General features: G+C 38.3%; 2 protein-coding genes across 9 annotated transcripts in view; one reads left to right on the top strand and one right to left on the bottom strand.

Moving 5' to 3' along the window:
• LOC131681799 (rap guanine nucleotide exchange factor 2) overlaps positions 1-14230 on the bottom strand; it is a 74019-nt gene that overhangs the window by 33243 nt on the left and 26546 nt on the right. For all 7 annotated transcript variants that reach the window (XM_058962848.1, XM_058962841.1, XM_058962846.1 and 4 more), the window contains one exon: positions 5532-6288. In XM_058962848.1, the coding sequence (XP_058818831.1) occupies positions 5532-5792 (261 nt within the window). In that variant the 5' untranslated portion in view covers positions 5793-6288. The remainder of the gene's footprint in view (positions 1-5531; positions 6289-14230) is intronic.
• Positions 8653-10794, top strand: LOC131681801 (uncharacterized). 2 transcript variants are annotated; one of them, XR_009303980.1, is made up of 2 exons: positions 8653-10652; positions 10712-10794. XR_009303980.1 is itself a non-coding variant. In XM_058962850.1 (2 exons), exon 2 carries the CDS (start codon positions 9071-9073, stop codon positions 10376-10378), a length of 1308 nt encoding a protein of 435 aa, XP_058818833.1. In that variant the 5' UTR covers positions 8653-8881; positions 8941-9070; the 3' UTR covers positions 10379-10784. The 2 variants fall into 2 exon arrangements, 1 of the variants encoding a protein (XP_058818833.1); XM_058962850.1 differs by having other exon boundaries at positions 8653-8881; positions 8941-10784.

Genomic DNA, 14230 nt, shown 5'->3' with positions numbered 1-14230 from the left:
ATTTTCAAAAATGATTAAACAAATAATATTTATCTCAAGAAAATTGCTAAAACTATTATAACTATATTTATTGCGTGCATCGTTATCTTATCCTGAAGAACTGAAATTTTTCCGGAGAGGAATTTCTCCCTATACTGATATCCATTTTCTTGAGTCCTTAAGCTCACAGCTATGGTCGTGTTCTACTCGGGTAGTTCCCACCGACGAAGATAGTTTCCCGTTATGACCTGGCTATGTGTAAATCGCTCGCGTTTTCCCCTTAACTAGCTAGCGGCTAGTTCATTGTATGGGCTTCGCTAAATAGGGTAGACGAGCCCTGATTCATCTCATTAGTCAGGATGTCACACTATTTCGTTTTTTCTCAATTTTTTCGGTTTTGCTGTCAAAAATATACAATGCATATTTGTTATTGCAATATAGTAGGCGAAATTCTCGAGATATTCTGACTTGAATTTCCACGTTTGTTAAAAACTACTTTCTTCAATCGCTATTACTGTAGTGACTAAAGAAGATACACAAATTGTCCAAGACATGAAATGTATGTCTTTTTCTCAGCTTTTATATGAAGTATATTAAGACTTAATTATATTGTTAATTTGGTAAAAAATATTGAGAAGTTAAAAACAAATAGATTTTTTCGAAACCTGGACATGTTTTTTTTCTTTTCATCATTGGAAGTTAAAAAAGTAATTTTCTTAAAACTGTTAGAATTTTGTAGTGGACAATTGAATACTTACGGAGTTACACAGTGGAGGTTTGTATCTTCGCAAATAGTGCAATTCAAATGACGGTCATGTCACTAATGTCCATTTCGGGGTTCACTATAGACGATTATAAGGCAACGTGTTGGGTATCTTCTAGTTGCTGTACAATTAGCGCCGGTGATGAAAGGTACAATGCTCAGAGCGACTATGGTTAGAATTGCGCAAATTAATCTTCAGCATAAACGTACCGCAACTATGAATCTATCCCGCCTTTTGCAGCTTCCAAAGAGGTGGGCATAGCATAATTGGTAAATCGATTTCCTTGTACGCAGCTCACCTGAATTCGAATCCCGACCCCGCAGATAGGATTAGAAATTTTTCAAAGGATTTTTCTAACCCGAAGAGGCGAATGACCTTAAGGTTAAAACCTCCATAATAAAAACCTGTTTTAATCCACCTAGCGGTGCAATTGTGCCTTTCTCATTTCTCTAAACTATGGCTCGGAGGCTTTTTATGTTCAACATAATTGTGGAAATGTCCATTACATTTTTAGTACACTTTGCACTTATACACAATGGCATGCCAGCCACGAACTTGATGAGCTACTTGTCGACGGTGAAACACTTGAAACAAAAAAATATCATACTCCATTAGCCTAATCAGCATTAGATCAATGTTATCTGCTTGCTAACTCATTTTGGGGTGGGTATGTGAGGAGGGCGAAAGTCCCATGAACGAACGACTCCCCAGCTTAAATTGGTATGTTTTGTGATATAGTGGTGGTTTAAAGATGATGGGGTTGAAAGGTAGAGGTATGAGGGCTGGATAGGGTGGTGGACTGAGGGGTGATTTAAGGAGATTTTTAAAGGAGGGGAGTGAACAGTAGAGGGGGGGGGGGTGTAACCCCTCTCCGTAAACCATCAACTACGCCCCTGTTAAAATCCAGAAACCTTATGCGAGTCGAAAAAAAAATTTGGCCGGGATTAGGTTGACGTTTTTCAGAGTGATTGCATAACCTTTCTATATGAGAAAGGCAAAAATGTGCCAAAATCCAAAAAAGTCAATCGTCGTCAAATTTTTTTCGAGTTTGCATCAAATTCCGCGTTTCATGCACCTTGAACACATTTAGCATCAAAAATAAAAATTCTATTTTTAATTTTTCCTATAGTTTATATGAGAAATTTCTGTGTGGCCGCACTCTGAAACCCGTAATTCCGGAACCAGAATTCCGATCGATCCAAAATTCAATAGCAGCCGATGGGAAGGTTGCACCTTTCATTTGAGACTAAGTTTGGGCAAATCGGTCCAGCCATCTCTGAGAAAAATGAGTGGCATTATCTGACACATACGCACATACATACACACACACATACACACAAAAACATATAGACTTTTTCCGATCTCGACGAACTGAATCGAATGGGATATGACACTCGGCCCTCCGGGCCGGGATTAGGTTGACGTTTTTCAGAGTGATTGCATAACCTTTCTATACGAGAAAGGCAAAAAACTTCCATAGCTTTGGTACAAGAACCGTATTTCCACGAAGGAAATTGTTGGAAAGCTACTTAATCCTGTCTTCGTAGCTTACAACTAAACGTCACACAGTGGCACGACGAGTGACAAAACCCCAAAAATCAATGTCTTGTAATACTTTCGAAAATATTTTTTTTTGGTTCGAACAACAGTATCTCAAAATTTTACGATTTTCGGATGAAAAATAAATTTTTCACATGTCGTTGAAGCAAGTGATGTCGATGATTTCTATTCAATTCGTTTCCATAGAATTGTTCGCACCTTCGAACTTCAAATGGCGATATCTCAAGAGTTACACGGCCGATTGGAGTAGTTTTAAGTTTTTTGGAAAGATGAATGAATATACTCAACTACAGAAATGATAACTTTTTGTAAAGAAATGATTTGCCTTTGTTCTGTATTAAGAAAAAGTAATTGAAAAATTCAATGTATGGTTACCCATGGGTTACTTATCACGAACCTGACTCCAAATTTAGTGTAGTTTCAAGATTTATACTAAATTTGCAAAAGGGCGAATAAAATTTGTAAACAACCTTTTATTTTTATGGTTTCTCTTAATTTACTATAATTTCAAAGCAGAAAACAATTGAAATTACTTCTACAAAGGGTAAAAATTTATATTAACGCATATTTTCATGAAATTCCACTCTGCAGCAGACTAATGAGCGAAACAAGTTTGTTTACAAAAAACACTTTCGCCCTTTTGACGAATTAATATTGATATCTATGTTTTTGGAAATACCCTTATGGAGACGCCCGGTAGCTCATGAATCTTCTTACAAATTGGTTGCCGACTCGACATCATATTACTAAAAAATTAACAATTTTTACTAGTTTTGGCAACCATTTCTGCTATCCGATGTTATTGACTACTATTATTAACGTGTACATTAACCCTTTAACGACCAACGCCTTCAAATGGGTTTACAAAAAAGCAGTCGAAAAAAAGAATTATTGAATTTCAAAACTGATAGCAGAAATGGATTCAGCGACCCAAAATTAGTTAAAACCTAATTTTTAGCCACATAGACCAATTTTTATAATTTTGTCACAACTTTGTATGGGGAGGTGCCACTGTGCGTCATGACAAATTCACGTGAAATGACTCGTGCATGTAAACTTGTAAATAGTACTATTGACGAATATTTTCTATCCGACATCACAACTCGTGATATTTGTACTGTCACAGTCAATATGATTGTTGATAACATAAACAGAAATACATCTATTGTTCGGCATATTTTCCTCATCATAAATAATCACCTTCTGATGATTTTAAAAGGTTTGTACCATACTGTGGCAGAAATGAGTTTCTACTCATAATTGGCAGTGATGTAAAGACCCACCTCATAATTTAAGGTAGCTCAGAGATCAATTTGCGAGGCATCTAATTGATCAACTAGTTAAACAGAGCTCAAATTTGCATATACTTTGTGTAGTAAATCACCCAACATTTGCACGATCAGACAGAGAAGAAGTGTTGCTTCGATTAAACCTGTGATGCGTGTAGATCCTTTTCAGATTTTCAGTGAATCGAAAATTGAGTCACTTCCCACATCAGGTGTGAATACTGGTAGTTGCGAGAAGCGTGCTCCTTCTAATTCCATACATATGAGAAAATGTTTTGATCATAATGAAAGAAAAGAAGCACAATCACAGTATGGTTGTGTTTGGTTCTCTCCGGATAACGAACAAAGCTGGGGGATACAAAAGGGGAGGAAATAAGTGGGAGGACAATTGATTTCCGTTTTATTGTCAAACCATAAAGCCTTCACTAGAATAGGGTATTCCTTTACATTCCGTGGAATCCCAAGGAATGTTTGAGAAGTTCTTATATCTTGATGAGGCTAGATTTTCATAATCCTTGTTTGCGGGCAGTTTGCTTGGAAGTTCAGAGAAACAAGTCGATTCAGCGAAAATACAGGAGTATTTTGCAGTATCGACGACCGATCATTGGTATTTCTGGCGAAAAAGGATTATAAACTGAATTATGGCTTCCAACAAGTCGCGGCGAAAGTTTATAAACCTAAATCAGTTTAAGCCGAATTTGAATGACAATATCGGGGGTGTTATTGTCCTGTTATCACAATATCCCCTCGGGGTGTTGATATATCCGCTAATCGAGTAGATTCTTCATTCCCTTGGGAGTGAAAAATTCTTCCGTATATTGTCTATATTCTCTGTGTCGTTATTTTCCTTATCCCTAACCTTACCACTTCCATAATCCTTCCCATCAGGGTAATGATGAAAAGACAAATCATGGCAAGACACAAATCTCCTATCAACATAGGGAACGTGGCATTTGAGCCAGTATTGTTTTCGCATGGATATTGAACTTTTAAGATTTTTTCGTTATCGGCTGAACCCTATTTAGTACCTCTTGGTTTCGAACCAAGCATATGGGATCAGGTATCAGACGTTAATATATGAATGATTATATAAGCTTATATTCTGATTACAGATGAAAAGCAGATATAGAATAAGCTGTTCTACAAAAAATCGGATTTGCAACTGTTTGCAGATACACTATCCAAGCAAGTATATAAAAATCATTTCAACTGTCCTAAACATTGTTCCAACGCTCTTGGAAAGAAAGCTGTAATAAACAGACACTTATATTATGTTTATGTCATCAGCCCTGTGCGAGCACGCTGTGCACATCATATGCATGTAATGCAATAAAACTGGTACGAAGAATGCAAAGGTCACGCTTGTCCGTGGCACTGCGCGTGAAAGGCATTTCTGGAATTCTATGCGGCTTTTGTCGATCGTTGTGACTGTGGCACCATCATCACGAGAGTCCTTCAGGTGCAACTACTATGCATTTTAACGAAGAAAAAAAGGGCGCTATTTGGACATCCCCTACACACTGATACACAATAGCAACCAAACAACGTGAACTACAGTGCTATAGAATTCACATTTACAACAATTTATTATATGATATATACGGCAATATATTATAATACATCGCTAGCATACGCCTTAGTAAAATCATTCTCTAGGTAATGGTCAACGTATTTCAAAGATGAAAACCAGGCCGATGATTAAAAACAAACATGCCATTCAGATTGCTTCGAGAAACAGTTTCCTTCGCTTCCATTCGCAAGTGTCACTAAGTCGCAAACGATCAGAAACAGGCACGTTATTGAATTTCCACTATTATTCCATCGTATGCAAGGGGACAAGATTGTTGCACTCGGTTGCACATACGCGTATGTATGTACATATACTATATGCTCCAGAAGCGGGTGGCCGAATAAAAACCCAAAGAAAAGAAAATCCACTTACGGAATTGGTGTGCTTCAGACGTGCGATGGCATGCTTGTTGCTGACATTTCCACTGCTGCCTCCTCCGGTCACTGACGCCACCGAAGACCCACCGAGGCCACCAACCCCTACTACTCCCGGCAAACCAATTGATCCAACTCCTACTGCCAGACCAATGCTGCTACCGCTTCCAACGCCACCACCGATGATGGTGCCAGCTCCGTGATTGATTCCGAACTCGCTGTGGTCCGACAGACTAATTGGCAATTTTCGATCAGTCATTTATCGTTAGTTTCTCGCAATCACTTAGAAACCACTTCGAGAAATGTTACGCGTTATGATAGCGAACGGACACGTACACTGCCACATACACCAATAAAACACATAACCGAAACAAACACACAAATCGTATGTTTGGAGAGACGAAACGTAATAAAAAAAACTTTGTTGTGTATATAAATTTCTGCTACACACGCGGACCGCGAGAAGAAAATTGATAATGCAGCGGAGAAAAACTGGTTCTGCCTTTTGCTGCTAGCTCGTACGAATAATTTTCTGAATTCACACAAACACTGCCCGGGTGCAGCGATACCACTTGCTGCTGCCACTACTGAAGCTGTGGTTGCACTTTGGATATGCACATTTTGCGGACTCACGTTCTACATCATTGCAGTTTTCATGATCACTCGTCATTAGCATAGATTCACTGCTGCGGTGGTGGTTGATAGAGCTACTTGTACTCCAGCATGTACTTTGTTGATATCCAAAGCCGCGATTCCTGTAAAGAGGCACAAGTTTAACTGTTTAGTATTGAGTTTTTTCCTGTTAGTTTGAGGGTGATATGCAGTTCTACTGCTTGCTCTTTTTAATTCTAATAGCACCAATTTTTCTCATTTTCATTTATATTTGATTATACCATTGGATGTAAAATCGAACACATGTCACAAATATACAACTATGTAGTACAGTGCTTTCTTGAGATATTAGGGGTATATATTTGGTTAGACAATGCCAACAAAAACGAATTTTACGCGCAGCTAGAGCACGAATAGGATCTATCCTCAAACCATGATGCCAAGAACGTCATCGGTTTAGATGGGAAGGTTAAGTGCCCACCAACGAACGAACGAGCACGGCGTATCGATAAAAGAACTATCGAGGCGTTAACATCGACTCGGCCCATTACCTAATGATGGTTAAGCTGCGTCCAAATTTATCCGTAGCGAACAACGTAAGAAACCGGCGCCCGCCAAGATATAACCCGGTTCAGGTGGGGAGACCGATAGCCTACGGCAAACATCTCGAAATACAAATGCATGCAACTCACGCAGTAATACTGCGTTCAGTGTTACTTCAGAACTCGGAGTCGTACCGATAGAAACGAAAACAACAGTTTCCACATTTTTTCAAGATAAGAAGTGCCATCTGGCTGAGTCGGGGAGAAAGGAGTTGCTACTGCTGTATCGTTCTCAGGAAACACGTGCGTTCTATAAGAAGCTAAGTGACAAGGAAGGTGGCATATTGACGGACAAAAGTGGGGTAATCGAAAGGTACAAATCCTATCCCGATGCCTACCAACACTTATAAACGGTTTTTTTGGTAGATATCAAGCAGGTTTCATAGACAACCGATCAACAACTGATGAAATCTTTGTAATACAGGTCGGACTCGATTATCCGGGGATTCGATTATCCGGGGTTTCGATTATCCGTGATTCGATTATCTGGGGAAAATGGTTCGATTATCCGGATGTTTTGAAAAATAATCAAATTTCCTCTAGAATGTCTGATTATAGTGGTAATTCGATCATTGCAGGCAATATAACTTTTTCGGGAAATGGGGGGTCTAGGGTTAACATCCTCTCAAATTTTGGCCCGCCTCAAAAATAGCTGGGTTAGTCGTGGCAAAGTGCCCAAGAAAAACCAAAACTTGGAATCGACCTTCACGGATTGGAACTAGTTTCAAAGAAATTGTTCAGCTAGAGCCAATGATCTAAATTATTGACCTAAATTAATGTGGCAATTGAACCACCCCTCAGTCCATGGAAACACTTTTACTTTTACAAATTGTTTAAAAAAATTGTTTTTTTTTCGGATTATATCTCTGGTACTGAATTATCAGCGAGATGATTTTTGAAGGATTTATTCAAGGAATCTAGAAAAAAAAGCTTTTAACGATAGTGTTGCCAAATATGCAACTTTTTAATTTTAAACTGAAAGTACATTTTTCTCGTAATACACATTTCGGTTACTGCAGGCCCTTTTGACACATAAAATATCTTTACACCTACTTTGCTCAGTCGGTTTCTGGCATTTTATTGGGATAATATCATGCTTCTCAGGATTCTGTTTGGATACTTTACAGAGGATTCTGATCGAAGGTTCCCTAGCATTCCAATGGAATGTTTTTCAGAATTTCGATTAAATCCTTATCCGTATTTCTACGAGTTTTTTTCTCTGAATTTTGGTGCAGGATTCTAGAGAAAAGCTTCTTAGAGGTCTGGTAAAATCCTTCTCAAAATAGTATTCTGCTGAAGATTATGACTTATTCAAGATGTTGATAGAATCATGGTCCTATTTTCAGTGAAATCTGGTACAAAATTCTCATGAATATCCTGCTCTGTGTGCCAGTGGACTTTGACACAATATTTCTCTTCTCCCATTATCCCCTCCAACAATTGATTCCAGCTCAGAATTCTAATAGCATCCTTCCCTTTTATGCCCATGTTGTTGATAAACAACCACGTTTCTAAACGACTAATTTGGTTTACACAACATATATTTACAACGACAGGTAAGGCGGCTAATAACTAGGACTAATATCTTTCATTTGAGCACTAACGGCTATAAATATTGTTAGTAGAACAAAAGTTATTACAATTAATCCAGGCCCCTGCTAGGTAGCCATTTTGTCCTAGCCAACATCTGCTTTTGTTAAAATCAAAACAACCCAATGCTATTGTGCGGGCGACATGGGCCTAGAAGCGGCTAGGCCCACATATGTTGGCTACTGTCAAAGTCTGTATATCTCCATAGCGGATGACAGGAGTGACTCCCCCTGAATTAATCTGATTGGGTTCCGCTGAAGCAGTGCTGCCAGGGATAGTTTCAATGAACTTGAAATTTGGTATACAAATTGTTACCGCGGTTGTTGCTGCTGGTCACTCTAAACACAATTACTTGTCAAATGTGTTCTTACAGCTCAGCTAACCCTAACGATCATAAACGATCGAGTGAACAAAGGGTGAAGACACGAGATCGTCTCTTGATTGATTCAAGTCTTATATAAAACATTATTAAATTAATTGAAATTTATCCATATTATTATTGGTTCGAGACCAAAACGCCGAGCGTAATCAAACACTGAAAATTGTAAGTGGAATATTAATTTATTGTACATTTAATCATACTGATCACAATATATCGCACAGTTGAAGCTGATTAATACATAACCAAAAACAACATCTTTAATCTGCTATCGAAACTCAGTGCGTTTGCACTCGTTCGACGTAACAATCTTCAAAATTTTCATTTAACCGTTTCGGTCACTTGCGAAGCAGGATGAGCAAACAACAAAAAACCGGTGATCGTACATCAAATACCAACGATGATGAATTTATAAATCAGAACTCTGCATCTGATTCAAAATCAGATGATCCAGCTATTGATTGGGACGAGTCGTGTGTAAATATAACACCCTTGCAAATTAAGTTGCATCTGGACCATCTGCATGAAATTAAACGCATCCGCATGAAAGCTATTGATGAGCGTGAGGCTTTAGAGCTATCAATGGCTAATGAGGAATATAAAATAAAGAAAGCGCAGCTACATTTTTCGCTGAAAGTGAGATGTCCTGAAGAAAAGGAGGATATTTGTGAGTTGAACCTTTCTGACACATCACTGCTACCAGAACCATTTGAATATGCTTCTAGTAATGAAGAGGACACTTCGTTTCAGCAACAGAATAATCCACTAACTCCTCAGCAGATCGCATCTCGGCAAGTACTTACAACAGATTTGCCTTTGTTCAGCGGAAACCCAGAAGATTGGCCATTGTTTTATAGTCAATACAAAATTTCTACGGAAGCTTGCGGTTATACGAATGCTGAAAATTTAGTTCGTTTACAACGCTCTTTAGGAGGAAAAGCTTTGGAGTATGTTCGCAGTCGACTTTTGCTACCGGAACTGGTTCCTCGTGTGATGGAAACACTTAAAATGTTTTTTGGGCGTCCAGTGTTAATCGTGAACACATTGTTGAATAAAGTGCGCGGAACAGCCTCCCCAACAACAGAGAATTTGCAAAGTCTTATTAATTTTGGGATGGAAATACAAAACTTATGCGACCACCTTATAGCAATGGATCAGAAGGACCATCTCTCGAACCCAACACTTTTGCAAGAGCTCGAAGAAAAGCTTCCAGGGCAAATTAGGCTTGAATGGGCTCGATACAAACAAAGGAGTCAATCTGCATCACTAATTTCGCTGAACAATTATATGCAATCTTTAGTGAAATCGGCTTGCCAAGTTACACACATTGAATGTATTCAAAATACAGAAAGTCACAATTTTTACGACGATAGTAATGACAATGAGCTGAATATCCCAGTATCGTCCAGTGAGACAATAAGAAACTGTTTGATTTGTCGTGGGAATCATCGTGTTGCAGATTGTGATACGTTCAAATCTTTCGAAGTCGAACACCGTTGGAAATTGATTGGAGATCGGAAACTGTGTAGAAGCTGCCTAAACCAACATAACAGCAGAATGTGCAGGTTCACACGGCGATGCGGAATAGAGAGATGTGAGCTGTTACACCATCCCTTGCTCCACCAGTTACAAAGAGCTTCCAACTCCCGCGGTAATGAATAAACTGTAACACATCTTTATCACGTTGTATTACGGGGGTGGGGATGTTACCGCGGTTGTTGCTGCTGGTCACTCTAAACACAATTACTTGTCAAATGTGTTCTTACAGCTCAGCTAACCCTAACGATCATAAACGATCGAGTGAACAAAGGGTGAAGACACGAGATCTCTTGATTGATCCAAGTCTTATATAAAACATTATTAAATTAATTGAAATTTATCCATATTATTATTGGTTCGAGACCAAAACGCCGAGCGTAATCAAACACTGAAAATTGTAAGTGGAATATTAATTTATTGTACATTTAATCATACTGATCACAATATATCGCACAGTTGAAGCTGATTAATACATAACCAAAAACAACATCTTTAATCTGCTATCGAAACTCAGTGCGTTTGCACTCGTTCGACGTAACACAAATGATTGGGCGTTTTCGGGCTTTCGATTCTCTCACTGATAAAACGACAAAAAGAGGCTTATGATTTCATTGGGTCATAGGAGCGATGCTTCTTGAAGTTACAATTTTTGCTTGCCTTTTTGAGGGTTAATGGTGAAAATGAAATTTTGGAATATTTTCGTGGCGTGACAGAAAACTAATAAAATGTTCTAACCTAGACTGCATGCAACAACCTTTTTCATGTAATTGAACTAGATCGTAAGGTAAATATTAAGCAGCTTCTAACACCGCGAAACAAGCACCAATCTTTATTAAACCAGATTTTTCTAGTTTCATGGCGCCAACAGTTCTAAGGAAAAATAGCTTTGGAACCCTATACGCAGTAGAAAAAAGTTGATTAACCCTAGAACGTTGCACTGGGGTACAAATGTACCCCACACCTTCTTTGGGGCCGTGTAAAAACGAGAATTCGGCATTTACCGACCTGGGACCCTAAACATAATTCAATTTAGAGTTCCTCGTAAGAGTAGGAAAAGTAACCAGTTTGCTTACAGCCTTCGTGGAAGCATGCGTCAAAGTTGGCGTGGGGTAGTTTGTACTCCAGTGTACGGTTGCCGTTAGTGTTTCGTCAGGTTTCGTGCTGTCAGTGGAAATATGATTTGTGACAATGGCAGTTTAAATACTGGTTGTTTTACTACGGCAGTAACAATTAGTATCATATAATCGTTTTTAATCATTTATTTAATTAATTTAATTAAATTTTGAAGCGGAACAAAAAATCGTTCTCATTTTTGTTTTATCGTTAATTTTTCATAGTTTTTCAATGCAATGGCTCGCAATTATAATTTGCGCACAATAACAGCTGTAACAGTAACATTGCGTGTTACCAATGTATTACTGGTCAGAAATATTTTTTTCATTTCAATTTCCACCCCATTTCGTGGTATTTCCCAAAACCCGATTTTTGAACTTTCACTCTTCAAAATAATTGCAGTTTTTCAAAAATATCAAATTTCCATTTTATACCGTATCAAGATCATTCTTTCAACTTTTAGAATCATTTATTTTTTTTCAAATCGGTTGAAAGTTCGCAAAATTATAGTAATTTATAGTAATAGTAATATAGTAATTATGTAGCATTGATTTAATAAATTCCATACTTTCACTTACACAGCTGTTTTCGAAATTAAAAAACGAAGAAAATGGTGTATTATATATTTCTTTTGTTTGCATTTTTACCTGCCAAAATTGCGATCAAACGCGTCGGGTACATTTGTACCCCAGTGCAACGTTGTAGGATGGAAAATGCAAGTGCAACGTTCTAGGGTTAAGAAAGGGTTAACAAGATTCTGATACGAGGTCAGGCGGAGGCGATTTCAATTCTTGGGTAGCTCAAGCAAAGATGGATGTTAGGCTATGTAAGGAGGACGCCAGCAGTACTTCTCGCTGAGGCGACCGGGAAGCCATCATCTACGTAACCTTTTGTAGTTATTCGCTGGTGACAAACATGAGTGGGAGAGTTTGCGAAGACTAAATGCGTAATGATCACCTGACAATCCGGTACGGTCAACTAAATGAGGGTTAAAAGAAGCGTTAGCTGTGATATGTGACACCACCACGTAAATTAAATTGGAGTCAAGAAACAGACGACCCGCAGCTTACATATTTTATTTTTTTTCTTGTACACGAGTAATCGAATCATTAAACCTGGAAAATTGAAAAAAATGAAGCCCGGGTAATCGAGTTTGACCTGTATTGCAAAAGACACACCTTATTAAAAAGTTTGTCCTAATATTCTTGCACAAATAGCTATAAATAACTGATACATACCGTTAACTAGTTACAAATATAAATAACAAATCAAAACCAACTGAAAAGACAAATCACACCTTGAAATGCTGAAAAACTGACTAGGGCCAAAATAGGTACATTTACATTAATTATAATGGGAAAATTTTTCCTGAACATTTTATTTCCAATTGCTCCACGAATGAAGCTTGAATTCATAAAATAACACAAAAAAAGTTTGATTCGATTATCCGGGTGATTCGATTATCCGGAGTGAGATTTTTTTGAAATCCCCGGATAATCGAGTCCGACCTGTACGACAAATCCTCCAAAAATGCGGACACGCGAAGCATTACGAGGAAGACTTAAGATAAGTGTGTCTAAGACGAAATACATGCTGGCTGGAGCGATAGGGAACACTTGGGCAGCATTTTTACGACGACTTTGGGGTGTTTGACGAGTTCGTCTACCTAGGCGCATTGGTGACTACGAACAACAACACCAGCCGGGATATCAGGAAGCGCATTATCTCCGGAGCTCGTGCTTACTATGGACTACATAAAACGTTTATACCCAGGAAGTTTCACCACCGCGCGAAATGTACCATATACAAATCGGTGATTAGAACGGAGGTTCTCCACGGGTACGAAACGTGTATAATGCTCCAGGAGGACCAGCAAATATTCGAAGTATTCGAAAGTAGAATAAACTTCAACGATGTGCGAGAAAATGACCTGTGAAGGAGAAGAAGCAGCCTGCGAACTTGCGAGATTCTATGGTGAAAGTATACAACCTCACCAAGTTGGCTTTCGCCTTTAATCCGGAAGGTACAAGACAAAAAGAAGCGCAGCGTTCACGGTGGCTGGAACAAATGGGGGGAGGCGTATCGGTCACCTGAGAGGTTGGATACAGACGGTCATAAAACGAGTTACATAGACAATAACTTTTAAATCATTAAATTCAGCAAGATCAAAATAATTTGATGAGGCATATAAAGGCGTCAACCTATCTATCAATAGAAAGTTTAAAAAATCTTGTTGGGATATTTATTCACGAATTGTGCAAAGTTCGTACAATATTTAAGGTTTCATTTAATCATAATTCAGCCACTAAAGTTGTACAAAAAACCCGATTTTATTGCATTTTGCCTTTTGCCATTTCCAGGTATATGAATAACGAAGGAATGGAAGGATTTATAATTTATGCAGAAAAACATGGCCTCTGGTGAAGTACCTACATGTTGATCATGAACTCAAATCCCGGGAAGGAATATCTTCATCCTAGTACCATTATAAAATTGTTACTGGTAAGCGGCAGAACCTACAAAACTGGGAAATATAAAGGAAAGCATCACCTCAATTTTTCCTCATCAAGCGACAATCCACGTAAAATGCAATTACATACACATGTACAATAATGCAGTAAAAATCTACTGCCGTTCTACGCCCAATTGTCCCATGTTGCAAAACTGGCAACTTGGGAAAACGCGACTGAAGCTGAAAATTGTATTAGCAATCCGGAGAGAAGTGGTGCAACGAATAAAGCTTTTTTGGCTAGAATTACTATCACAGCAATTGCTTCCAGTATAAGCAGTACAGTTCTTCATTATAAAAATCCAATTACGGTAGTTTTAAAAAAAATGTTAAGTGGGACTGTTATGCTGAGA

This window comes from Topomyia yanbarensis, chromosome 2, assembly GCF_030247195.1.
Source record: "Topomyia yanbarensis strain Yona2022 chromosome 2, ASM3024719v1, whole genome shotgun sequence".
In the NCBI taxonomy this organism is placed as follows: Eukaryota; Metazoa; Arthropoda; class Insecta; order Diptera; family Culicidae; genus Topomyia; species Topomyia yanbarensis.
This window is presented reverse-complemented; position numbering and strand designations above follow the sequence as displayed.

Coding starts and splice junctions, on each gene's coding strand:
- LOC131681801 (XM_058962850.1), top strand. CDS start 9,071: ATGAGCAAACAACAAAAAACCGGTGATCGTACATCAAATACCAACGAT.